The 26,071-nt window shown below is 40.8% G+C and overlaps 1 protein-coding gene across 4 annotated transcripts in view; it reads right to left on the reverse strand.

Annotated features, from left to right (window-relative positions):
• Positions 1-26,071, reverse strand: part of MSH2 (mutS homolog 2) — an 81,099-nt gene that overhangs the window by 28,082 nt on the left and 26,946 nt on the right. For 2 of the 4 annotated variants that reach the window (XR_014839336.1, NM_001195357.1), the window contains 2 exon segments: positions 20,840-21,039; positions 8,635-8,744 (listed from right to left, as the gene is read on the reverse strand). Coding sequence is in view for 2 of the 4 variants with exons in the window: in NM_001195357.1 (NP_001182286.1) it covers positions 8,635-8,744; positions 20,840-21,039 (310 nt within the window). In the remaining 2 variants the exon portion in view is untranslated. 4 annotated transcript variants of the gene reach the window in all.

The raw sequence follows: 26,071 nt of genomic DNA on the forward strand, positions 1-26,071 counted from the left end.
ACTTAAGGCTATAGACATATTGTGCATATTTTAGACCTGGGCAATGTAAAAATATAACAATTAAAAACCTAAAGGTATGAGGGAAGTTCTGTGGAAGCACATACATAAGAATGATCAGCTGCTCAACTTTCAGAGCAGGTAATTAATACTCTCCAAAATTCAAACATTGAAATCTCCTATCTTCATATTCCTTCTAATTTATGTTTTTCTTTTTACAGCCACACCTGCGGCACATGGAAGTTCCCAGGCTAGGAGTGGAATCAGAGCTGCAGCTGCCAGCCTTCACCAGGGCCACACCTGATCCCAGCCTAGTCTGCAACCTACACCCAGCATGTGACAGCTTGAACCTTCATCCTCATGGATCCTAGTCAGGGTCTTAACTCTCTGTCTGAGCCACAATGGGAACTGCTAATTTAAGTTAGTTTCTTCCTTCCTTCTTTCCTTCCTCCTTCCCTTCCTTTCAGGGCCACATCTGCGGCATATGGAGGTTCCCAGGCTAGGGTCTGAATTGGAGCTGTAGCTGCCAGCCAACATCACAGCCACACAGCAACTCGGGATCCAAGTCAAGTCTGTTGACCTACGCCACAGCTTACAGCAATGCCTGATCCTTAACCCACTGAGAGAGGCCAGGGATCGAACCTGTGTCCTCTTGGATACTAATCAGACTCGTTTCCACTGACCCACGATGGGGACTCCCATTATTTAAGTTTCTTTTAACCTATGTTTTAGATTATTTTCCTGCTCTACTGGTGAAAAAAAAGCATTCATCTGAAGCTCAACAATTCCCACAATTTTTTTCCTGTTACACTAGGTTGGATCCTTTTAAAATTAAAAGTGGAGTTCCCCTTGTGGCACAGCAGAAACGAATCCGACTAGGAACCATGAGGTTTCGGGTTTGATCCCGGCCTCGCTCAGTGGGTTAAGGATCTGGCGTTGCCATGATCTGTGGTGTAGGTCGCAGACACGGCTCAGATTCTGCATTGCTGTGGTTGTGGCACAGGCCAGCAGCTACAGCTCCAAGTGGACCCCTCGCCTGGGAACCTCCATATGCTGTGGATGCGGCCCTAAAAAAAATAAAAAATAAAAATAAAAGTAACATCTGAAGTATGAGCTCCTTTCTCTAATTTATCTATGCATCCGTCTGTACATAACCATAAAAAGACCATTAGCTGTAACACTAGCTGTCTCTCAATGGGGGCACTGCTAGGATTTTGAGTGGAACAATACTTCATTGTAAGGGACTAAAACACAAAATTTCAATATCTGTCCTCTAAACCTTCAATACTGCCCATACTTCAGAAGAGACTAAATGTTAATAACAGTTATTTTGGAGTGGTAGTTGTGGAGGATATTTTAAACTTTGATCTACCTTTCTGTACTGCTTGATTGCTTTATATAGGTTATCAGTTTTACAAAAAGTGTGGTTTTTAAAAGGATAATTATAAGCAAAAATGTCAACATGTTTTGACAGTTAATTCTAGGTGGTAGAATATGAATACTTCCCTTTTTTGTACTTCTTTTTGTTTCCAAGAACAAAAAAAAATTTTTTTTCTTTCTTTATGGCCTTTGTTTTGAAGTCTATTTTGTCTGATATGAGTATTGTAACTCCTGCTTTCCTGTCTTTTTCATTTGCATGAAATATCTTTTTCCATCCCCTCACTTTTAATTTGTATGTATCCTTTGCCCTAAGGTGAGCCCTGTAGGCAGCATCTTGTAAGCTCTTGCTTTTTTATACAATCTGCCACCCTGCGTCTTTTTTTTTTTTTTTTTTTTTTTTTTGGTCTGTTTGCCTTTTCCTAGGGCCACACCTTCAGCATATGGAGGTTCCCAGGCTAGGAGTCTAATCAGAGCTGTAGCCACCAGCCTGAGCCACAGCCACAGCCACGTGGGATCCAAGCCACACCTGCAACCTATACCACAGCTCATGGCAATGCCGATCCTTAACCCACTGAGTGAGGCCAGGGATCGAACCCGCAGCCTGGTGGTTCCTAGTGGGATTCATTAACCACTGAGCCACGACAGGAACTCCCCCAAGAACAAAAAATTTAAAGCATTTATATGCAGTATCTTTATAACTTACTCAATAATATAACTGTATCAGGATTATGCAATTGCGGCTTTTAAAATATATCTCAATTTCTCCCGTCCCAGTATTTTCAATAAAAATTTATGTGAAGTTACTACTTTTCCAATAGTAGATGAACTATCAAAAATAAGTATTTGTGAAAACTAAGACTCAAGATAAAACAGTCCAAATATATATAAAAAGGTTAAAAAATGTAATACATCTTCAAATCACCCAATAAACTAATATTGTCTACCTGTTCGTTTTGGCCATGCCAACAGCATGCAGAAGTTCTCCAGACGGGGATGGGACCCAAGCCACAGCAATGACCAGAGACAACAGCAGATTTTTAACCTGCTGAGCCACAGGGAATTCCATACTATTGCTTACTATTTTCAAGAAAAATCATCGATTTTTTGGAACCCTGTTGGGGTAGTTTTGCTCTATGTTTACTTCAAAATAGAAAATCTGGGAGTTCCCGTCGTGGCGCACTGATTAACAATCCGACTAGGAACCATGAGGTTGTGGGTTTGATCCCTGGCTTTGCTCAGTGGATTAAGGATCCAGCTTTGCCATGAGCTGTGGTGTAGGTCACAGACTTGGCTCGGATCCCATGTTGCTGTGGCTCTGGCAAAGGCCAATGGCTACAGCTCCGATAGGACCCCTAGCCTAGGAACCTTCATGTGCCGCAGGAGCGGCCCTAGAAAAGGCAAAAAGACAAAGAAAAACAAAAACCAAACAAACAAAAACATAGAAAATCTGTAGATATTACAAAAACATCTGGAGTTCCCGTCATGGCGCTGTGGTTAATGAATCTGACTAGGAACCAGGAGGTTACACGTTCGATCCCTGGCCTTGCTCAGTGGGTTAAGATCTGGCGTTGTCGTGAGCTGTGGTGTAGGTTGCAGACACGGCTCAGATCCTGGTTGCTGTGGCTCTGGTGTAGGCCGGCAGCAACAGCTTGGATTAGACCCCTAGCCTGGGAACCTCCATATGCCACGGGAGTGGCCCTAGAAAAGGCAAAAAGACCAAAAAAATAAAAAATAAAAAAAAAAAAAAGATATTACAAAAACATCTAAGCATTTATATAAAAAGCTAAGCCTACACATGTATGTGTGACTGGGTCACCATGCTGTTCAGTAGAAAATTGACAGAACACTGTAAACCAGCTATAATGCAAAAAATAGAAATCATTATATAAAAAAAATAAATAAAAAGCTAAGCCTAGAAAAAAATAAAAATTAACCCACTCATATAAATGACTGTTCCCTTCATCACATGAACTCCTAGGTGCAGAGCTGGAAAATATGAAATCATACACGAAACAACTGATATCCTCTTGAGGTTTTCTCAAAGTGGTTCTGAGTCATGTAATTGAAATGCCTCAACTCATTACAAATATCTAGAATGACATTGAAGGGTTGAATTCACCTTATAACCCAAGCTAAGTCTGAAGATTTGTAACTGAGAATAAAGAAGATTATTATACTAGATCAACTCCCTAGAGATTCCAGAACAGGTTTTAACTAGAAATCGGATTCATTTAAAAGATCCTAAAACGGAAAGCCTACAGTTACAGGACAGAATTCTAGGAGACACGGCTGGGGGGTCTTATAACAGTTATCTCCCTCCTTCCCTTTCCTGACAGTGCTGTAAATCTCCAACTAGAGAAATAATCTACCCCTGGTTATCTTAAGTCAACCACCACATCCTATTTTATTTTATTATAGTTGATTTACAATGTTCTGACAATTTCTGCTGTATGGCAAAGTGATCCAGTCATACATGTGTATGTATGTATATATACACACATTCTTTTTCTCACATTATCCTCCGTGTTTCATTACAAGTCACTAGATATAGTTCCCTGTGCTATACAGCAGGATCTCACTGCTTATCCACTCCAAATGCACTAGTTTGCATGTTCTATTGAGCTGGCCACAGTCACTGCTTAAACAGTTCCATCAAGGCAAACTGCAGGACTCTTGGGATGTGGCACAAACTGCTACTGGTAGGGAGCCATCCTACAGTCAAGAGGAATCAATCTTATGTCAAAATTAGAACCATAAAAAAATAAAGGAGACTAAGAAATTAGGTCCTTTGGATGGCCTCACCAAGCTGCTGAATAAAGCAACTCTAAACAAAGCATACCCTATCTCTAGACTTTAAATTTTAGAAGTCAAGGTATACTGAGTTTTAGGTTACCAGCAAAATAAAGAGTCCTAATTGATATTAAGTTTAATCCCAAATAATCTACTCAGAAAAAAAGGAAAGAAACCCACAACTCACGACTTATCACCACAGTATTTAACGTGAAGGGGTCCAGAATATGCTATTGTGGCATAAAAATTACACTGAGATGAAAGCATCTGAGAGTAGACATTATTTCTGAACTCTCTTATCTCCTTAAAAAGCACAAATAATTCAACTGTCAAAAGTCTCACAACCAGGGAAGTCAAATAAAACTACCATATCTTCCATCTATTCTCCAAAAGGCTCATTTATCTTTCCTAAAAGCCATTTATTTTCCAGTAAGTTTCTTTTCTCCCTTTCCCGTCCTCTATTAAGATAGCATATAAGTCCCAAAGTCTAACAGCTTCCTTGAGACACATTCTTTGGTTACCTAAAAAATCTGTTCTCTTGCCATTTTTTTTTTTTTTTTTTTTGTCAGTTTAGTTAGGCAGTTCCCTAAACAATGAACCTAAGTTTTTTCTCTACAAAGTTAACTACTTAATATTCTACTTTCCTGGATTAAAAACTTGGGGCTGGTCATACCTAAAGTGACAATAATGAAATCAGGACAAAATACCTCTTCTTTTCCAGTCTATATCATTCCAACTGCACTGCTTACCTTCCCAAAATCCAAGCTCTTCCAGATACTTATAAAATCTTAAAACACTCTAATCCCACAGCATCATTCAAGAATTAACAATGACTACTATTTTACAGTCACAGCAAATTCTAGTATAACAGATATGTGTTAAGCATTTCAGATCAAAGTGAAAATCCTTAACCCACAATAAGGATAACATAAGGGAGTTGATGAAGGAAGCACACCAGGCTACTAATTTTGTTCATCTGAAAAGATGGAAGGAGACATTATCAAGGATGGTCATTTCTGCCTGTATATTTGCATCATATGGCTCCACCTGTTCTAATACCATGTGTTACATTTGTGAGGAGAAAATCATCAAATAATAAAAAAAAATTTAAGGACGTTTCCATTTTGGTTCGGCAGTAATGAGCCCAATGGGTATCCATGAAGATATATATAGGTTCGATCCCTGGCCTTGCTTAGTGGGGTTAAGGATCTGGCATTGCCGTGAGTTGTGCTGTAGATCAGAGATGTGGCTCAGATCCTGTGTTGCTGTGGCTGTGGTGTAGGCCAGAAGCTGTGGCTCCAATTAGACCTCTAGCCTGGAAACCTCCATATGCCGCAGGTGTGGCACTAAAAAGCAAAAGAGAGAAAAAGAAAGGAAGAAAGACAAAAGAAAACACTTAAAAAATTTATATTCTGGAGTTCCCGTCGTGGCGCAGTGGTTAACAAATCCGACTAGGAAGCATGAGATTGCGGGTTCGATCCCTGCCCTTGCTCAGTGGGTTAACGATTCGGCGTTGCCGTGAGCTGTGGAGTAGGTTGCAGACACGGCTCGGATCCAGCGTTGCTGCTCTGGTGTATACTGGCAGCTACAGCTCCGATTCGACCCCTAGCCAGGGAACCTCCATATGCCACGGGAGCAGCCCAACAAATAGCAAAAAGACAAAAAAAAAATAAAAATAAAAATAAAAAATTTATATTCTGTGTTTTATTTTATTTAACTTCTGCCACGTGCATGCAGAAGTTCCCAGGCCAGGGACTGACCCAAGCCACAGCAGTGACAACGCTGAATCCTTAACCATTAGGCCACTAGGGAACTTGGATTCTAGTATTTTCAGTATCTTTCTGAAAAACTATCCACAAGCACACTATATGAAAACTACAAAGGAGAGGTCAATAAATCACCAAGTGGAGACCCCTGGTAGCTCAGCAAGTTAAGGATGTAGTGTGATCACTATGGTGGTTTGATCCCTGGCCCAGGAAATTCCTCATGTCACGGGCATGGCCAAAAACAAACAAAATCCCACCAATTGTATATCATTTTTTAGAGAATGTTTTGGCTTATTTGCTGTCAAGCACATATATGCCCCAAGGGCTGGATCTATATAGTTGGAAGGAAGGAAGGAAGAGAGGGAGGGAGGGATCCCAAAGGCTTAATATAGGAGTTCCCGTTATGGCTCAGTGGAAATGAATCTGACTAGCATCCATGAGGACACAGGTTTGATCCCTGGCCTCGCTCAGTGGGTTAAGGACCCAGCGTTGCCGTGAGTTGTCGTGTAGGTCGCAGACGAGGCTCAGATCCGACGTTGCTGTGGCTATGGCGTAGGCCGGTGGCTACAGCTCCGATTAGACCCCTAGCCTGGGAACCTCCACATGCCGAGGGAGCGGTCCTAGAAAAGGCAAAAAGACAAACAAAACAAAACAAAACAAAACAAAAAAAACCAAAGGCTTAATATAAAGTAAAAGTATCCAAGATTTTATCGTTCTGCTGCCTTTTGTAATCATCATAGTAATATGGCTATTACCTTGCACATGATGAAGATAAAACTGTTTATTGCAGAAAAACAACTGTTACTGTCCAAAAGTGGGGAAGGGGGAGGAAGAGGGTGGGCTTAAAAGGCAGGGCTTCTGCATCTGCTGGGCAGGCTATAAAGGTGTGAAGGCCAACAGGCCAGATAAGAAGATAGCTGCAGGGCAATCTGTACACTGATAGGGGGGCTACAAATTTTAAGAAACCCTTAAACATTCTCAGCTATACAAACCAATTTTGGGGCCAGATAATGCCCCGTGACTGCCAGAGAGGACAGCATTTCAGACAGGTTACAAAATGGTGGGAAGAAATCACACACTCATTCTCCTCTCACTTTGAGATCTGACTGCACTTTAAGGGTATTAAGTAGTTCTCAAAGTTCGGTCCCCAGACAGGCAGCATCTTTTGGGTGTATGTTCGATATGTACGTTCTTCAACCCCATCCCAGAACTAAAGAATCTGATTCTGCAATGGAACCCAGCAATCTGGTTTAGCAAGCCCACCAGGTCATTCTGATAGGCACTCAGCTGAGACCCACAGTGTTAAGGCAGGGAGATAGCAACTCCATGGTGGTGGTGGCCACAAGGGCAAAATCAGCTGCAGCATTTCATCAGAGCTTTGCCTGGCCTCTGGGGTTTCTTCAAGTGTGTACAGCTGTGGGAATACAGAAACGCTCAAATTGTGTTTTCCCACCTATTTTAATTAGAATTTCGTTAGCCATCAGGAGCTGCACATTTACATACTTTCACTTAAAGGGTTGTTTACAAATATCCAGCTCTGCCCAATCACAGGTAAGGCCACACCCTCAGCTGCAGGGAGCAGTGTTCAATGTCCAGATGAACAGTATTTCTGCCGCCCAATGATCACAGTGGTGCACTTAAAACCATTCTACTAAAAGCAGCATTACAGAGGAAAAAGAGCTAAAACACAAGTTTTTCTAAACAAAGGATGAATGAAGAAAGTTTTCTGACTGCTTAACCGACAAGTAAATGGAAGAGTGCCCTATCACTGACAAAAGTATTACCAGAAAAGCGTTTATACCTACACACACACTCGTGTGCTTCTAAAATCCAAAAAGCACAGAGTAAATGAGGTTTAATTTCTTTAAAGTTAGTGATCCAGTAAAAACAAACCAACATCACATATGGCAAATGTTAACTCCAATAAATCTAATTATTAAGAAGAATGGAAAGAATCTACTCTTTAATAAAAATAATGTAAGCACATACTCCCCACACAATCATTTTTAACAGGAAGTTTAGTGTAGAAAAATTTCAACATATTAGTATTTACAGTCACGGTTAACTTTTCGTATATCAACAACTATTCAGGAGACAGACACACACATGCTCTAACCCGCCCTGCATTTACATGGAAAACAAACGAGAGAGGCAGACTTCTCTTATGTTCCTTATTTTACCTCTATCCTCTCCCCTTTCCCAGTGACTATAACTTTCCTTCTTTCTTGGAATTAAAACATAACTCAGCTTGCAAATGTGAGATATTTTATTTATGAAATTTCCTTTAACCAGACCACTTATGCCCAATAGTCACTCCCTCTCTTAATTTTCATCCACTGAAATGATTATTTAAAAAACAAAAAAACCCTTTTTTTTATTGGTGGCATTTGCAGCATGACGGAGTTCCTGGGCCAGGGATCAAACCCGAGCCACGGCAGTGACAATATTGGATCCTTAACCTATCGAACCACCAGGGAGCTCCTAAAAACTTTTTTCATTTGCATCTATTGAAATGACTGTTATGAAGGAAAAAAAAGTTTAAAAACCTTTTCCCGTCTCTTAATCTTACATCCACTGTCTCAAAGGTACCTTGCAAAAATGCCAAAATTAAATACTAAAAAGAGAACTCTGAAAAGTTTTCTGATGTGCCTTGGCTTTTCAAAACTATTCTGCTACTTGAATCAAAGAAGATATTGCATACCTGATCCATATCTAAAGTTGTTTCTATCATTTCCTGAAACTTGGAGAAATCAGAACGAAGATCAATAAGAGGAGTCACAAAAACTGCCAACAACAATGCCTGATGTTGTCCTAAAAGAAAGCAAAAATAAAAGCAAATAAATAGGTCCTATCTTTAAAATAGAAAACTATAAATCATAAAAATTTGACTGTGGTAATGAGAAGCATTTGATCCAAAAAGCACAAACAGGGCAGCAAATCTCTGAAGCTACTACTTACTCAGGTATCTTAATTCAAATGTGTTTAGTACTTGTAGAGAGAGCGAGGTGATCTGGCACTCAAAGCTTCCTACCAATAAAACACTGCCTCCCCTGCATGTCTGTAATCTCCTTCATAAGAGGTACTACAGATGCAGAAATGTGACATTAATTACAACCAAGGGAAATGCACTTCTTTATAGATTTAATAACCCAAAGTCGGAGTCATTAAAATAAAATACCTCTAACTTACCTTATAAATCCCTAATTTCCATGAACAATACAGTGTTCCAATTAACAGAGGTTAAATCAAGCCAAGTATTTACACTGGAACTTTGCTTGATGTTACTGAAGAGCATAGCCTGGGAATTATGTGAGAAGGGAACTGCAGAGTCTACAGTGTGAAAGGCACAAGCAGAGATCTAGGAGCCAATCCTTGTTCTGGGACCGACTGGCTCTGTGATCTGGAGCCTGCTTTTCCTTGTCTGTTATAATGGGAGTAATAATAACAGCCACCCAGAAGATGAATAAACGAGGTAACACTTTGTATGTACACTACTTGACACTTAACAGAAGCTTGGCAAGAGTTACCACGTATTATTACTGGTTTTAACACAAGGATTATTATTTATTTATTTATTTTTGATCTCTAACACATTCCCTCAGAAGAACTCCGCAAGTGATCTCTAGCATACTGCATTTCACAGCAAAGCAACTGTTTCCAACCTTTTCCAGAGGTATCGGTAGTTTCTGATTGAGAAAAGGATGAAAAAGCTAGGATGGAAGTCAGTGCAAAACCATTACAAAAACTCATATTTTATTATTAATCACAACAGTATCTAGACACATTTAGAAAATAGTACGTTATGTGTGAAACATTAGTCTATAAACAACACTTTGCCCACATAATGTCTGTGGTGCTACAATGCCCAGTTCTTTATTCTGAATTAGCTCATACGCTACTGGTAAAGATGGCAGCAAAACAGTAGTGGTATTGATTCATGAATGATTTTTTTCCCTAGCTCATTAAAGTTTCAAAGAGAAAAGGGCAAGCTTTCATCCAATTAAAGATTAAGCTTAGCAACACACAAAGACCTCAGAGTAGCTAGCTTAATGGCCATTATACTTTCTACTGTTAAAATGTGTGGAAAGGCTGAGTACAGACGAAGGGTACAAAAACATTTGCCAGTGTTTAAATTTTATTTTTTAACTGAATTCTATAAACCCTGGTTCAGATCTTTTTAACGTTGCTGAAACTGACTGTTGTTAGAAAAAAAATACTCTCAAAGGGCATCTATCTGAAAGGAGGAAACAAGAGCCCCAGACTTGAAGGATGCAAACAGTCACCCGATGCTGGTGCTGAGTACAAATGCAATGGAGGCTACTGTTTTTACTGAAGTCTGTTAATGCTTCCTAAATTTTAATCATTTTAAAATTTTCATATAAGTTGAGTTCTACCTGATTTATTTTTTATGTGAGTTCTGTTTTCCAGCACATGACATTGAAGAAGGTAAGGTTTTCCAAGAAAATACAAGCAGGATTATTACAGAAATACCTGTATAAACTTCAGAACCTGTCATCCCCAACATGTCCTGTAGCCCCTCAAACACACAGGTCCACCTTGCTGCAGCACTTCTCCAAGTTAAGGGCTCTTCTCTCCTCACCTGCTCCATATCCTGCAAGTCTTCACTAACATCTTGAATTCCTTCCCGTATTTGTAATTTGTACTAGCCTCAATCGCCAATTTCCAATTGGGTTTTTTTTTTTTTTTCTCAACTAGTTATGGTTTTAATTAAAAATAATAGCTCAGAGTTCCTGTTGCGGCGCAGCGGAAACGAATCTGACTAGGAACCATGAGATTGCGGGTTCGATCCCTGGACTCACTCAGTGGGTTAAGGATCCAGCATTGCCGTGAGCTGTGGCATAGGTCGCAGACACGGCTTGGATCCCAAGTTGCTGTGGCTGTGGCACAGGCCAGCAGCTGCAGCTCTGATTTGACCCCTAGCCTGGGAACTTCCATATGCCCCAGGTGCAGCCCAAAAAAGAAAAAAAAAATTTTTTTTAATAAAGAAATGAGTAGAACTTCACTCAAATCATGTTATTTAATGCATTAATAAAAAGGACATATTTCTCAAGAATTTGTTTTATATTTTGGTTAAGTATACTTCAATATAATTGGTTTCTTATTTAACTCTATGTGTTCTTTCTTTTTTTTTTTTTTTTTTGCCTTTTCTTGAGCCACTCCCGAGGCAACTCTGTGTTTTATTTTATGCATTTAAATACACTATTGTGAGAAGGATTCACAGACTTTATTAGAAGCTAAAAAGGTCCACAGCACAGAAAAAGAACCTCAAGCCTCACCTCCTAACAGTGCCCTTATCCTCTAGCTCTGTGTTTAATCACCCTAGCTTCACTCCTTCACAGGTCAAGCTATAGACACTTTCTTTTTCTTTTTTTTTTTTTTTTTGTCTTTTGTCTTTTTGTTGTTGTTGCTATTTCTTGGGCCGCTCCCGCGGCATATGGAGGTTCCCAGGCTAGGGGTTGAATCGGAGCTGTAGCCACCGGCCTTCGCCAGAGCCACAGCAATGCGGGATCCGAGCCGCATCTGCAACCTACACCACAGCTCACGGCAACGCCGGATCGTTAACCCACTGAGCAAGGGCAGGGATCGAACCCGCAACCTCATGGTTCCTAGTCGGATTCGTTAACCACTGCGACACAACGGTAACTCCTGTGCTTTCTTTATTGTACTTACTACTATATGAAATTCTTGCTGATTTACTTGTTGTTTGCCTCCCTCTACCCTTCCACTATTACAGAACGCCATTAGAACAAGGACCTCACTTGTCACATCTACCACTGTACCTACCAGAACAATGCCTAGCACAAAGTAGGCAACTGATATCTGTATGCCAAACGAATGACTTTACGAAGGGATTGATGAAGCAATCAGTCACTGGTCATACTTCTGATATGCACAATAGTCAACTAGCAAAATACCAAAGATTGCACAGGGAAATAATTTTTAGCTTCTCAGATGCATCAAAATGTGGAATGACCAGGTAATCAAATTAAATAATTTCTCTAAGAACTCAATTCATTGTCAGCCCCTGAAGATTCATTTATAACTCCTTGAAGATTTCATTTTCAAGAATGGTGCTGAATATTCAATGGAGAAAAGAATCTTCTACAATAAACCATGCTGGAAAATTGGATATTCACATGTAAAAGAATGAAACTGGACTTTTACCATGCACCACTCAGAAAAATTAACTCAAAATGGATTAAATGTCTCAATTTTTAAGACCTGAAAACATGAAACTCCTAAAAGAAAACATTGGGGGAAAGCCTTTTGACATAAGTCTTGGCAACAATTTTTTAGATATAACACCCAAAGCATGAGCAATAAAATTAAAAATAAGCAGGTGGGACTACATCGAACCAAAAAGCTTCTGCACAACAAAAGAAAATCAAAGTGATGGAGTTCCCTTGTGGTGCAGCAGATTAAGGACCTGGTGTTCTCATTGCAGCAGCTCGGGTTGCTGCTATGACACAGGTTCAATCCCTGGCCTGGAAACCTCTAAATGTTGGTGGGTACAGAAAAAAAAAAAAAAAAAAAGGAGAAAGAAACAACAATGTGAAAAACCAACCTATGGAATGGAAGAGGAGAGCTGCAAACCATTTATCTGATAAGGGGTTAATATCCAAAATAGATATCTACAAACTGCTGGGCCCCTTTAAACACCTGTGTTTGCAATGCCTGGTCTCATGAACACAGGCAGACACCAACGACATTCCAGGCACTCTACTTCCCATCACAAGATCTTTTCCTAGATCTGTGCCTGGCCAAGGTGAGATTGCTAGGTATACTGGCTGTAACTGCACCTAAATTACTGGTAAACCCTTTCTCTCACAAATCTTTTACATTTTATTTAATGTAACTGAGAAGTAACTGGAAATGGCTGGCAAAATAATTAAGAAAAAGATACTAAGACTTTCTAATCAAGTTAAATGAGCAAGTAACACTAAAATCAAAATGAACTATAGGATACTTCTGGGTAACAGATATGCAGTGTCTCCCTACACGTGTCCTCCTGACACTAACTCAGCTCTGAGGCCTACCACTAGTCACAAAATCTACTGAATCAGACTTTCCAAATAGTCTATGACTGGGAAAACCCACCTTAAGTCTACAGTTAGTTATAAAGTTAGTACTAATATTCCTGTTCTAATAAATATTTGGGTAAATGCCAATAAACAGATATGAGTTTCAACTAACAAAGATTTAAAAATTTATTCTACACCCACGTGCCCTTGACTATCTAACATAGTTTTCTTGTACTATTAATTCCAATCCAGAAACTTAAAGTACAATTAAACTTTACTTGACCCTTTAAATATATTTATGAAATGGATTTAAAAATCCATGTAAGTGGGAAAAAGGCTGGCAAGATGCTACTAATGAAAGGTTACATTATTCACCAACTATGAGGCTGGAGCTAACAAATTACCAAATTAGCAAAGAAGCCAACAGCAGAAGTGCCAGTGAATCATGGTAAAATACCGAAATAATTTAATCGCTCTGAATAATGACCTGCAACACAGGGGCATCTCCGTTACTCCTTCACTGCCACCCCATAGTTTCGGCCTTTCATCCTCCCTCAGCACCCAGGCCCTCTCCCTTTACTCATCTTCTCTTCAGACTCTCTGGTCACACGGTCCCTTTTGTTGAGCACAGCCCCTTGTCCTGGTTCCTTCATTTGCAAATACTTCCTTGGACACCCCTTGTTTTCCTTTACTACTACTATCATTTTGACAAAACAATAATTTTCTTTCCCATGAGGACTTCTGATTCCACTGATTAGTTAAGAGCATCATTTTACACTAAGCTAGTCTCCGTGAGATAACAGAAAATATATACTGGTCTCTGTCCTGCCCCGCCCTGGTTCCTGAAACAAAGCACCTAAGACTCTTGTAAATTTCCTAAGTGATACGAACACTAGGAGCATCTCTTGTTTTAGTATCCGTCTTTGACCCTTCCTAACACAAGACTCCTAAAAGCCCTGTGACCTCCTACATGATAAAAGAAGGAGGAGTATCTTTTGTTCTAATATGGTGACCGGAGGTGGGCTCCAGAATACCTCCCGGATGCAGGCGGGTCACCAGAAAGACCAAACCAAGATCAGGAGCTTGGAATTTTCAGCTCTACCCTCACTCCCTCCCCTACCTCATCATCCAGAGTGGGGAGAGTGGCTGGAAATGGGGTTAATCATGTCTACATGAGGGAGCCTCCCAAAATCCCGGTGGTTGGGGAAGGGGGTAGGTTCAGAGAGCTTTCAGGTGGGCAAACACATACACACCAGGAAGGGGATGCCCCCCCACTCCACAGGACAGAAGCTCCTGTGCTCAGGACCCTCCCAGTCTCTCCCTGTGTGTCCCTTCATCTGGCTGTTCGCCTGTCTCCTTTATCAAAAAACGGGTAAATGTTAGTCTTTTCCTGAGTCCTGTGAACTGCTTTAGCAAATTAATTAAACCCAGGCAGGGGTCACTGGGACCTCATCTATAACCGGTTGGTCAGAAGCACAGGTTATACCTGGGCTTGAGACCAGCATCTTAAGTGTGCGTCTGTGTGTGTGGTGGGGATTGAGGGGGGGGTGCCAATCTTGTGGGATTGAGCCCCTAACTTGTGGGTTCTGATGCCATCTCCAGAGAGGCAGTCGAATTGAGTTAAACCGTCGAACACCCAGGAAGTGTCACAGAAAATCACTTGGTCTGAGGGAAAACCTGCACACGTTTGGTGACCAGAGGTGAAGTGCTGTGTGTCAGTTCTAAAGGAGACATACCGGAGAAAGACTCAGAACGATGTGAGGACGGGGGGAAGGCAGTTTTCCTTTACACTCCTGACCTCCTGACATTATTTTTCCTTCCTCTCACACATCAATTCTTATGGCAATGTTCTCATCTTACCTTGTTAGAGTTTGATTTAAATGTCTTTGTTCCTGTGCTCCCGTTAATACTTAGATCATTACCTTCACCATCTTTAATCTTACCTTTAATAAGTTTTCACTTCCCAGTTCTATTTCTGAGCCAATAGTCCTATTATCTCTGCATTTCTGTGCTTCCATTCAAAAGACCTTGCACCCCAATTCCACTAAACACTTCCAACAAGATGTATTAACTAATCACCAAAACACACCAACTAATCACCGTTAAAAAAAAAAGTGGAAATTCCCTGGTGGCTCAGTGGGTTAAGGATCTGGCATTGTCACTGCAGTGGCTTGGATGGCCGCTGTGGTGAGGGTTTGAACCCTGGCCCAGGAACTTCTGCATGCCGCAGAAAACAGTGCTGGTGAGGATGTTGTAAACTTTGTGACTAGAAGTGTAAATTAGTAAAACCTCCCTGGAAAAGCAATTTGTCAATATATAATTATTTGCCATTGAAATGCAGACAAGCAGGCAAAAGTCTGGATGGATAAAAAGATAAACAGAGTTTTCTCTTCTAGAGTTAGACTGGGAGTTGACCTGACCCAGAAAAAGTTTTAGGAATTCACTAACAGAAAAACACAAATTTGAAACATCAGAGGTGGGGAGGGGGTGGGAGTTTGGGGTTAGTAGGTGCAAACTACAGCATCTGAAATGGATAAGCAATGAGATCCTGCTGTATAGCACAGGGAACTATATCTAACTATTTGTGATGGAATATGATGAAGGATAATGTAAAAAAAAAAGAATGAGTATATATATATATATATGTATGTATAACTGGGTCACTTTGCTGTGACATCAGAAATTGACAAGAACATTGTAAATCAACTGTAATAAAAAGGAATAAAACTTTGGAGTTCCCATTGTGGCTCAGTGGTTAATGACCCCAACTAGGAACCATGAGATTGTGGGTTCGGTCCCTGGCCTGGCTCAGTGGGTTAAGGATATTGCGTTGCCGTGAACTGTGGTGTAGGTTGCAGACGTGGCTCAGATCCCACGTTGCTGTGGCTCTGGCGTAGGCCAGCTACTACAGCTCCAATCAGACCCCTAGCCTGGGAACCTCCATGTGCCAAGAGTGCAGCCCTAGAAAAAGATTAAAAAAAAAAAAATTTTAAAGGAGAGGAGCAAAGTAAGTTATACAGTTTTACACAAATTAAATGGATAAACAATGCATAAATACTACAATAAATAATGCACTTTACCTCACAAAAGACAAGATATTTAATTATGAAGGTGGACTTCGAAAACGCTGCAGCTTGCGAGTTACTATGAAATGGTGAGAGTCGTCTGAAGCAAAGTTCTAACACAAAACGCCAATGAGTGTGGCTCATTAAGGTGAACTGAAGTCAGGGCAGATGTATGAGGGGTGTGTGTGTGTGTGTGTGTACATTCTGTGTATTCCTACACCGCTCGGCTCAGCTGCGTGCAATTTTCGGCATTCATCCAGTGTTTCCCATGGGCAAAATGTGCACAAGAAACACAAAATTTACATTATACTCAAACTGTTTCCTAATATATGAACTACATTAGAATAAGTCTTCATTGTCAAAGTAAGTTATTATAGCAAACTGTGTCCAATTTTATTTCAAGACTGAAACAAAATATACAAAAATATTAATAATGACTACCTCTGGATGGTAGAATAATTACTACAAAGAATTTACTCTGCTTTTATAAACTAATAAAGAGAAATTTAAAGAAAGAAATTCAAAGAAAGTACAAAATCCAACCAGATCTTAAATTATAGCTTTATAGGTTAATGTTTAAAAAGTGCTACATTAGTAAAACAGATTCCTTTTCAGAAATGCCAAATAAATTGCTTTCATATCCTTATCTTCCATTTAGAAGAAAACTGAGCCATCAGATTAAAAGGGGGAATTATTATTAGACTAACTTACTATGTTTTATTTAGAGTTAAAAAGCAAGGAAGATAAACACAAGGTGCTATGAAAACCAGAGGGAAAAAAAACCTCTAACTGCACGAGGAGGTCAGAGAAGGTGTCACAGAAAGGGTGACATTTGAGCTCAATCTTAGTATTAGTAGGGGTTCATCAAGTGGACACGGCAGTAATGGGCATTTAAGACAAAAGGAAAACATGCAGCAGAGACCATAGCAGTCGAGACAGGGAACCAGGACAGTGAGGACAAGGGGAGGGAAGGGAGTATAAGGGGGGCTGACTGAGAAGTAGCAGCAGGCAGCTGGGCACAGGAATGGGGCTTCTTCTGATAGGTCGTGGGAAGCAAATTAATGTGTTCAGAACCCGAGGGAAGAAATGACATGATCAGATGTGCTCAGAAAGATTAATATGGGTTCAATGAAGAGGATGCACAGACTACGGGAGGGAAAACATCACACGTAAGGTTTTTAAATATATTAAAACAGAAAAGGATCACTACTTGGGTGTGAGCAGTATGACAGCTATTACAATAAAATTCTGGACCAAAATAATCTGGATACTTAGGAATTGTTTGGTTTTTTTTGTTGGGTTTTTTTTTTTTTTTTTTTTGCTTTTTAGGGCCCAACCCAAGACATATGGAGGTCCCCAGGCTAGGGGTCGAATTAGAGCTGTAGCTGCCAGCCTACACCACAGCCACAGCAACATGGGTTCCAAGCTGCATCTGCGACCTACACCACAGCTCAGAGCAATGCCGGATCCTTAACCCACTGATCTAGGCCAGAGATCGAACTTTCATTCTCATGGATGCTAGTCAGATTCATTTCCGCTGAGCCACAACGGGAATGCCAACATTTTTTTTTTTAACCCCAACCACAGCACGCAGAAGTTTCGGGGCCAGGGATCGAACCCTCACCACAGCAGTGACAATACCTGATCCTTAACCTACTGAGCTACCAAGGAATTCCTCACTTTTTAATTTTAAAAGACATGAGGAATAGGAGCTCCTGCTATGGCACAGTAGGTTAAGGATTCAATGTTATCTCTACAGCAGGGTGGGTTTGATCCCTGGCCCAGTGCAGAGGGTTAGGGATACCAGCACTGCTGCAGCTGTGATGTGTAGGTCACAGCTTTGGCTTGGATTTGATCCCTGGTCTGGGAACTTCCATATGCCGCTGGTGTGGCAAAAAAAAAAAAAAAAAAAAAGACATGAGAAATAAGGGATGCCAAGTATATTTTTCAAATAGCTTTTTGTTATAGGAGAAAGATTATTTAGAGGAGAGCTTTTATCACTCAACACAAATCTACTTTCTATACTGTTGCTGCCCTCTGCTGTCTGTGAATTTACTTTATTACCTTCGCCAGGAATAACATTAAAATAATATTAAACTGAGAGTTAATCAAAACCAAAAACATCACAAGATAGCAGAACACATTCAATTTCTAGCAATATACAAATATATTTTTTATTTTTTACTTATTTATTTAATTTTTGCTTTTTAGGGCCGTACCCGTGGCATATGGAAGTTCCCAGGCTAGAGGTCAAATCAGAGCTGTAGCCACCGGCTTACACCACAGCCACAGCAATGCAGGATCACAGCCACGTCTGCGACCTACACTACAGTTCACAGCAACGCCAGATCCTTGACCCACTGAGCAAGGCTAGGGTTCGAATCCGCAACCTCATGGCTCCTAGTCGGATTCATTTCTGCTCCACCACAATGGGAACTCCAGCAAATATATTTTTAAAAAATTTTAATAATTTCATGATTTTACTTTTAAACACAGGGCATTTGATTTTTCCTCATAAATCACCCTCACGGCTTTTTCTATGAAATCAGCAGGCTAAGGAGCTGTACTAAACTCCACAAAATGCCATTCTAGTTTAAAAAAAGAAAAAAAAAAAACAAAAAACAGAAAGGCACATGAAAAGATGCTCAGCACTGCTAAGCATTAGAGAAATGCAAATCAAAACCACAATGAGATATCACCTCACACCTGTCAGAGTACAATCACACCCATCACCAAAAGACCACAAATAACAAATGTTGGCAAGGATGTAGAGAAAAGGGAACCCTCGTATTCTGTTGGTTGGAATGTGAATTGGTGCAGCCACTATGGAAAACAGTACCTAAAAAAAAAAAAAAAAAAAAAAAAAAAAAAAACCTAAAAATAGAACTACCATATGATCAAGCAATTCCACTGCTGGGTATATATCTGAAGAAAACAAAAACACCAATTTAACAAGATCCACCCCCAATATTCCTAGCAGCATTATTTAAAATTGCCAAGATAAGGAAGCAACCTAGGTGTCCATCAACAGACAACTGATAAAGAAAACGTAAAAAAAAAAAAAAGAAAAAGAAAAGAAAACGTAGCATAGGGAGTTCCCCGGTGGCCTAGTGGTTAAGGATTCAGCATTGTCTCTGCTAAGGCTTGGTGCAATCCCTGACCAGGGAATTTCTGTATGCTGTGAGTGTGGCCAAAAAAAAAAAAAAAGAAAAAAATTTAAAAACAGCTGATGTTAGGTGGTTAAGAGTGAATTGTTTAGAGAGCCTGTCTCCAAGATTACATTCTGATTACATCCCTGATGCTGGTCAACCCCCTTGTCTCTTCCAGCTGATTCTACTGAAATGAGGCCAGAGGAGACAGAGTCCGAACATCAAAGCAACAGAAGATAATCATTTATAGGATGAGGAAATTGAGGCACAAGGCAGGAAATTAAACCACACTAAACATACGTGATACAGAAAAAGATTAAAGACCATTTCTTTAATTTCCCTTTGGTGGAACTAAATGCAAGGGCATTTAAGCCCTATCAGTCTAATGAGAAGCCCTGACTAGAATCAGAATACTTTTTATACAGTGGTACCCCAAAAAGCTAAGCAGCTAGCTACCCTTTTACACTTTGCTAGATAAATAAGAGGAAAGGTTACCATAAAATTTAAATTAAATCTATACTTATCTTGTACCTGTCATATTTTGTAAAGTCTACCCATGAAAATATTTATACAGCTTTCTCATAATACTGAAAGGGCAGTTCCCGTGACAATGCCAAGTCTTTAACTGTTAGGCCACCAGTGGATATTATATGTATCAGACATATAACTTTGACTTACTAAGATATTTGTTGTAGAAACATGCTCACGTAAAAACCATGCTTTGAATAGCAAGTGCTTTTATCCACCAATCCTATATTGGTTAACTAATATGTGACTTTTCTTACTTTCTTCAGGTAACTACACTCTGACTTCAACTGTTAACCACCAAGACATTCTATCTTAACCTTCCTTCACAAGCGTGCTGGAAGGGTTAATTCCAATAGGCCTTGAATTCGCCTGCACTGTTTTCTTAAAGTTTCTACATGGCAATGATCCCTGGTAGAGGCATAAAACATACTAATCATATTGTTTTGTAATCATAAGTCCAAGGACATTCACAGTGGTTCACTCAGCTCACCAGCATTGTCTGTGACTGATGAGTTGCCCCTGGTCTCAGTGAGGCCCCAAGAAGCTCTGCCATGGAAGCCAGTCACAGAACAGGACTACACCCGCAAGACCAGCAATATATTAAAAAAAGCCCAGCAAGATTCTATTTTAGGCTCTCCAACTCCAAAGTGTTCTGTGCAAATGAGTGGTCCCTAATCTGAGGAGGTGCATCTCACTAAGGACCTTTCCACAGGTAACTGCACCTGACCTCCCTGGCCTCCTTGCTGTGACAGTCTCTGTCTGCGATGGATTATCCTGACTTTAGCACGGCTGCTAGACTACATCCTTTTCCTGTAATAAACCATACATTTGTAAGCACTGTCATTTGGGGTCCTGTGAGTCCTCTTCAATAATCAAACCCTGTTCAACTGCTATTCTTAGTGCAACAGGCTTATTGATAAACCCCACGACCCTAATATCCATTTCGAAAAAAACAAATTCTAAATTGTCTCACGACTCCTGGCTTCTTCAATGTAGATAAGGTCAATATAAACCTGTTATTAGAAAAATAAATATGAGTCAGAGAATCAACTCTATAAGGATAGCACATTTGTTAAGTAGACTGAGAGGGAAGGAAAACAAAAACAAAATCATTTTGTTACCTTCATATTTTTCCATAGCCTGAATAACATTAGGGAGTTGATTTATACCCTGATAGAGTCGGTAACAATCTTGTAAGTTTGCTGCTTGTCTTTGAAATTTCTTGGCAAGTCGGTTAAGATCTGGAAATCGACGAAGTAAATCTTCTTGTAAACTCTGCCTCAATTCTGCATCTTCTACAAATGCTTCCACTAAATTTAATCTGAAATAAATTATACTAGAATTAATCTTAGCATTTTAGTATGAAATTAAAATCTGTCAACAAGGTATATATATGCCTCAACTAGATAAACTCAAAAAGCTCGGTGTAAGAAGCTTGAATTTATTCTGAAACGTCAGCTTTTTGTGGAGGACGGAAACTTCGACAACAGTGTGATCTAAGCAGTTTCTGATTAGTTAGGTGGTATCACATAATACTAAAACATACCCATGGAGTTCCCATCGTGACACAGTGGAAAAGACTCCGACCAGGAACCATGAGGTTGTGGGTTCAATCCCTGGCCTTGCTCAGTGGGTCAAGGATCCGGCGTTACCATGCGCTGTGGTGTAGGTCAAAAACACAGCTGGGATCCTGCATTGCTATGACTGTGGTGTAGGCCCGCAGCTGTAGCTCCGATTCAACCCCTAGCCTGGGAACCTCCATATGCTGAGAGTGTGGCCCTAAAAAGCAAACAAATAAACACCAATTTTGTTTGCCTTTCATCAAACTGACATTATTTGGAGTTCCCATCATGGCTCAGTATCAAGAGGGCTCGGGTTTGACTGAAATTTCCTTCTTTCTTTCTTTTCCTTCCTTCCTCCTTTCTTTCTGTCTGTCTGTCTTTCTGTCTTTTTAAGGCAGTACCTGGCACATAAAGAAGTTCCCAGGCTACGGGTGGTCTGTCTGTCTGTCTGTCTGTCTTTCTTTCTGTCTTTTTAAGGCAGTACCTGGCACATAAAGAAGTTCCCAGGCTAGGGGTGGAATTAGAGCCAGAGCTGCCAGCCTACATCATAGCCACAGCAACAGATCCGAGCCTTGTCTGCGAACTACATACACCACAGCTCACGGCAACACTAGATCCCCAACCCAATGAATGAGGCCAGGGATTAAACCCATGTCCTCATGGATACCAGTCGGGTTTTTAACCTTCTAAACCACAACAGGAACTCCAAATTGGTGTCTTAAAAAGAGGAATCTCATTATTGGGACACTGTTGATACTGACACATTATTGCACATGTAAATAATGATCTTAAATGAAGGAGAATTACAATCCAAGAACGTTGCCAAATCCAATACTTATTCTATCAGAAGGTCTGATAAATTCAAAGTATATTCTAAAATTACCTCAGAGCAAAAAGCCAAAGTTTTCTAACAAAAATTGAAATAAGTTTATTACTTCCCAAAAATCAATATATAAGAACCTTGTTTCAAGAACTATAAACAGGAGTTCCCATCGTGGTGCAGTGAAAAAGAATCCAACTAGGAACCACGAGGTTGCAGGTTCAATCCCTGGCCTCACTCATCGGGTGAAGGATCCAGCGTTGCCATGAGATGTTGTATAGGTCGCAGATGTGGCTCAGATCCTGCGTTGCTGTGGCTGTGGCACAGGCCGGCAAATACAGCTCTGATTAGACTCCTAGCCTGGGAATCTCCATATGCCGTAGGTGTGGCCCTAAAAAGACAAAAAAAAAAAAAAAAAAAAAAAAAAAAAACCTATAAACAGCTCACACTGCTTTTGTAATGTATTGGAGTCAGTGACTTTCCATCTTTTCCCTGTAATCCACAGCAAGAAATACGTGGGGTCTTTTGGGGGGGAGGCACACCTGCAGCATATAGAAGTTCCCAGGCTAGGGATCGAGCCAGAGCTGCAGCTGCCATCCTGTACCACGGCCACAGCAACGCCAGATCTGAGCCAGGTCTGTGACCTATACCACAGCTCGGAGCAATGCCCGATCTTTAACCCACTGAGCAGAGCCAAGGATTAAACCCAAGACCTTGTGGATACTAGCTGGATTTGTTACTGCTAAGCCACAACAGGAACTCCAAGAAATACGTTTGTATCATTATGGCCCAACACACACATGTGCAAATATCGCAGGAGGCAAAATATCCTCCTTAAAACACATCCCCTTAGTGAAGGCTGTCACCACGTCCTGCTTGCTATCTGCTGCAGGTAGGGTAAGGTATCACTCTGGGACCTTGTTTGAGATGTATAAGATCCCCCATCCATTACACCACTGAAATCTCTGTAGCTGACTCCAGGCTCTTTCTTCAGTCTTGAAGCTGGGCAAACACAGGGCCTTGCGGGCCTGTGGGTACAGCCCGACAATTGGCGGAGCCAACCAGGAGACTGAGGAAACTTCTGTGAGCACAGAGACAGGGACAGGGAATGGAAAGTTGTGGGGCCCAAAGGTTGTGGGCATGATCCCATGGTGGCTGTCCACTATCATGGGGGGCCCAAAAGTTACAGGATTGATCCCAGAACCTAGGGGGCAATCCCAGGGTGGTTGTCTGCTAGTATGTGGGGCCCTATGGTGCCTGTCTTTCAAGAATAAGGGCTGCCAAGAGATTTGGAGAATAATGGTCCCTAAAGGCTCCACTATAGTACCAAGATGAGTCTTCTGTAATTGTTTAGGCTCTCTGTCTTGAAGGAGTTGGTATTTCTTGTGCTTTTAAGATGTTAATAATCTATTTGGGCTTTCTGGAACTCTAACCTTATATGATCTCTAAGAGTGAGAGAGAAAACAGGGCTTTTAGGGAAACTATAGAAATATTTATATTTTGGGCATGTCTATCTATAAGAGCCTCTCCAGATTTTGGTAACCTGAAACTAAACTAAGTTAAATGAAGAGAATTCATGGGTCATTTCAAATAGGATAAATTAGTAGAACACTAATTGCTGGGTGGGTCTAAGTTTTACCTACCTTTGCCTTCTTAGGAGGGGAAGATTAAAGCATAAGTCTCCCAAGAAGAAATGGACCATTATTTGTTTTTTGGGGTTTTTTTTTGCCAGAGATTAGGGTTTCAAGGGTTAAAACAAACAATCCAATTAAAAAATGGTCAGAAGATCTAAACAGACATTTCTCCAAAAAAGACAGAGAGATGGCCTAAAAGCACATGAAAAGATGCTCAACATCATGGATTTTTAGAGAAATGCAAATCAAAACTACTAAGTATCATCTCACACCAGTCAGAATCTGCTACTAAACTTGTATTAAGAACCAGTCACAGGCTACGAACAAAGAGAGTAATTCTGGCACTTAATGCTCTTAAAAAGATTTCTATGGGAGTTCCCATCGTGGCGCAGTGGTTAACGAATCCGACTAGGAACCATGAGGTTTCAGGTTCGATGCCTGGCCTTGCTCAGTGGGTTAAGGATTTGGCGTTGCCGTGAGCTGTGGTGTAGGTCGCAGACGCGGCTCGGATCCCGAGTTGCTGTGACTCTGGTGTGTAGGCCAGAGGCTACAGCTCCAAAAAGACCCCTCTCCTGGGAACCTCCATATGCCAAGAGAGAGGCCCAAGAAATGGCAAAAAGACAAAAAAAAAAGAAAGAAAAAAAAAAGATTTCTATGGCTTGTACTATAGATTTTAAAAACAAAGCAAAACTGAGTAAGGGATGTAGCCAAACCACACAATCCAATAATGTGAATCTGGGCCTTGCTACCTAAGCCTCTGCTTCTAAGTTTGATCCAAGATGACCTACATCAAAATCATTCAGAGGTGCAGGTGGATAATCCAGAATCCCCAGAGGGAGTTGGGGCCCACATGTGAAACTGCAATGAGCTTCTCAAGTGATTCTTCTTTAAGGAACAGTGTGAAAAGTTTTCAGTCCTAACAATCGTGAGAAATTGCTGCATTCTCATGATAAAGCAGGAAAAGAGGCTTAAGGGGGTCAAGAAAAGGATGAAGGAAACCTAATGCTGGCTGACCTACCTCCTCATCTATCTTTTTCTATTACCCGTTTTTAAAAATTATTATGCTTTATTTTTTGCTGCCCCTCAGCACATGGAGTTCCTGGGCCAGAGATCAGTTCCAAGTCACAGCTGCAACAACAATTCCTGCAGTTGCACTGGCGCTGGCTCCTTTAACCCACTGCACTGGGCCTGGGATTGAACCTGCATCCTGATGCTACAGAGATGCTGCCAATTCCGTTGTGCCACAGTGGGAACTCCGTCTCTTCTTATCCTAAAATTCCCTTTATCTTTAGGCCACTCTCAGTAAATGGTAAGAATCCGTAGAGAAGATACTTCTGGAGTTTCTGTTGTGGCTCAGCAGGTTAAGAACCCAACATAGGGAGTTCCCCCCACCATCATAGCTCAGTGGTAATGAGCCCAACTAGTAACCATGAGGATGTGGGTTTAATCCCTGGCCTTCCTCAGTGGGTTAGGGATCCAACATTGCTGTGAGCTGTAGTGTAGGTCACAGACGTGGCTCAGATCCCATGTTGCTGTGGCTGTGGTGTAGGCCAGCAGCTGCAGCTCCAATTCGACCCTTAGCCAGGGAACTCCCATATGCTGTAGGTATGGCCCTAATAAGCAAAAGCAAAAAAAAAGAAAGAACCCAACATAGTGTCTGAGAGGATGCCTGTTCAATGCCTTGCCTCAATCAGTGGGTTAAGGATTCAGCTTTGCTGCAATGTGTGGGGTAGGTCACAGAGGTAGCTTGGATCTGGTGTTGCTATGGCTGTGGTGTAGGCCTCAGCCACAGCTCTGATTCAATCCCGAGCCTGGAAACACCAATATGCCACAGGTGCAGCCTGGAAATGAAAAAAAGTATTTCTGATCAAGAATCTCCCTATGCTTCTTTCCTGTTCCAAGTATCTTATCATTGTTCCCTCTCAAACTGACCACAGAATCACAAGTAACCAACATTGTTCAAGAGCATCAAACTCCAATATGAGCACAGCGTGAAATAGCAAGGGAATAAAAAAGCTTCTAAAATACATAGCATGAGGCAAGATACACAGCCCCCTCAGTCTTTGGTCTGGATATCATTAAGAGTCTAAAAAATTGCTAGTTTCACAAATTCATTTGATATGCCATTTCAGAAATAATTACAGTATTAGTTTGTGTTCTGGCTAAGAAAAGGTTTTTTTAAAAAGACTGTTCTACTAACTGTTTCCATGACAATCACTTTTAAATCACAATTTCGGAAGTACCAAAGTTATTGTTGGCATAGCAGAAAATATCTGTCAATCCTACTCAGCATTACTCAGCTGTCACAATTTGATATATTAACTTGCAAATTGACTG

This window comes from Sus scrofa, chromosome 3 (assembly GCF_054392235.1).
Source record: "Sus scrofa isolate SSC_HxYL_T2T_F1_AM1 chromosome 3, Sscrofa_HxYL_maternal_Yorkshire_Landrace_v2.0, whole genome shotgun sequence".
NCBI lineage: Eukaryota > Metazoa > Chordata > Mammalia > Artiodactyla > Suidae > Sus > Sus scrofa.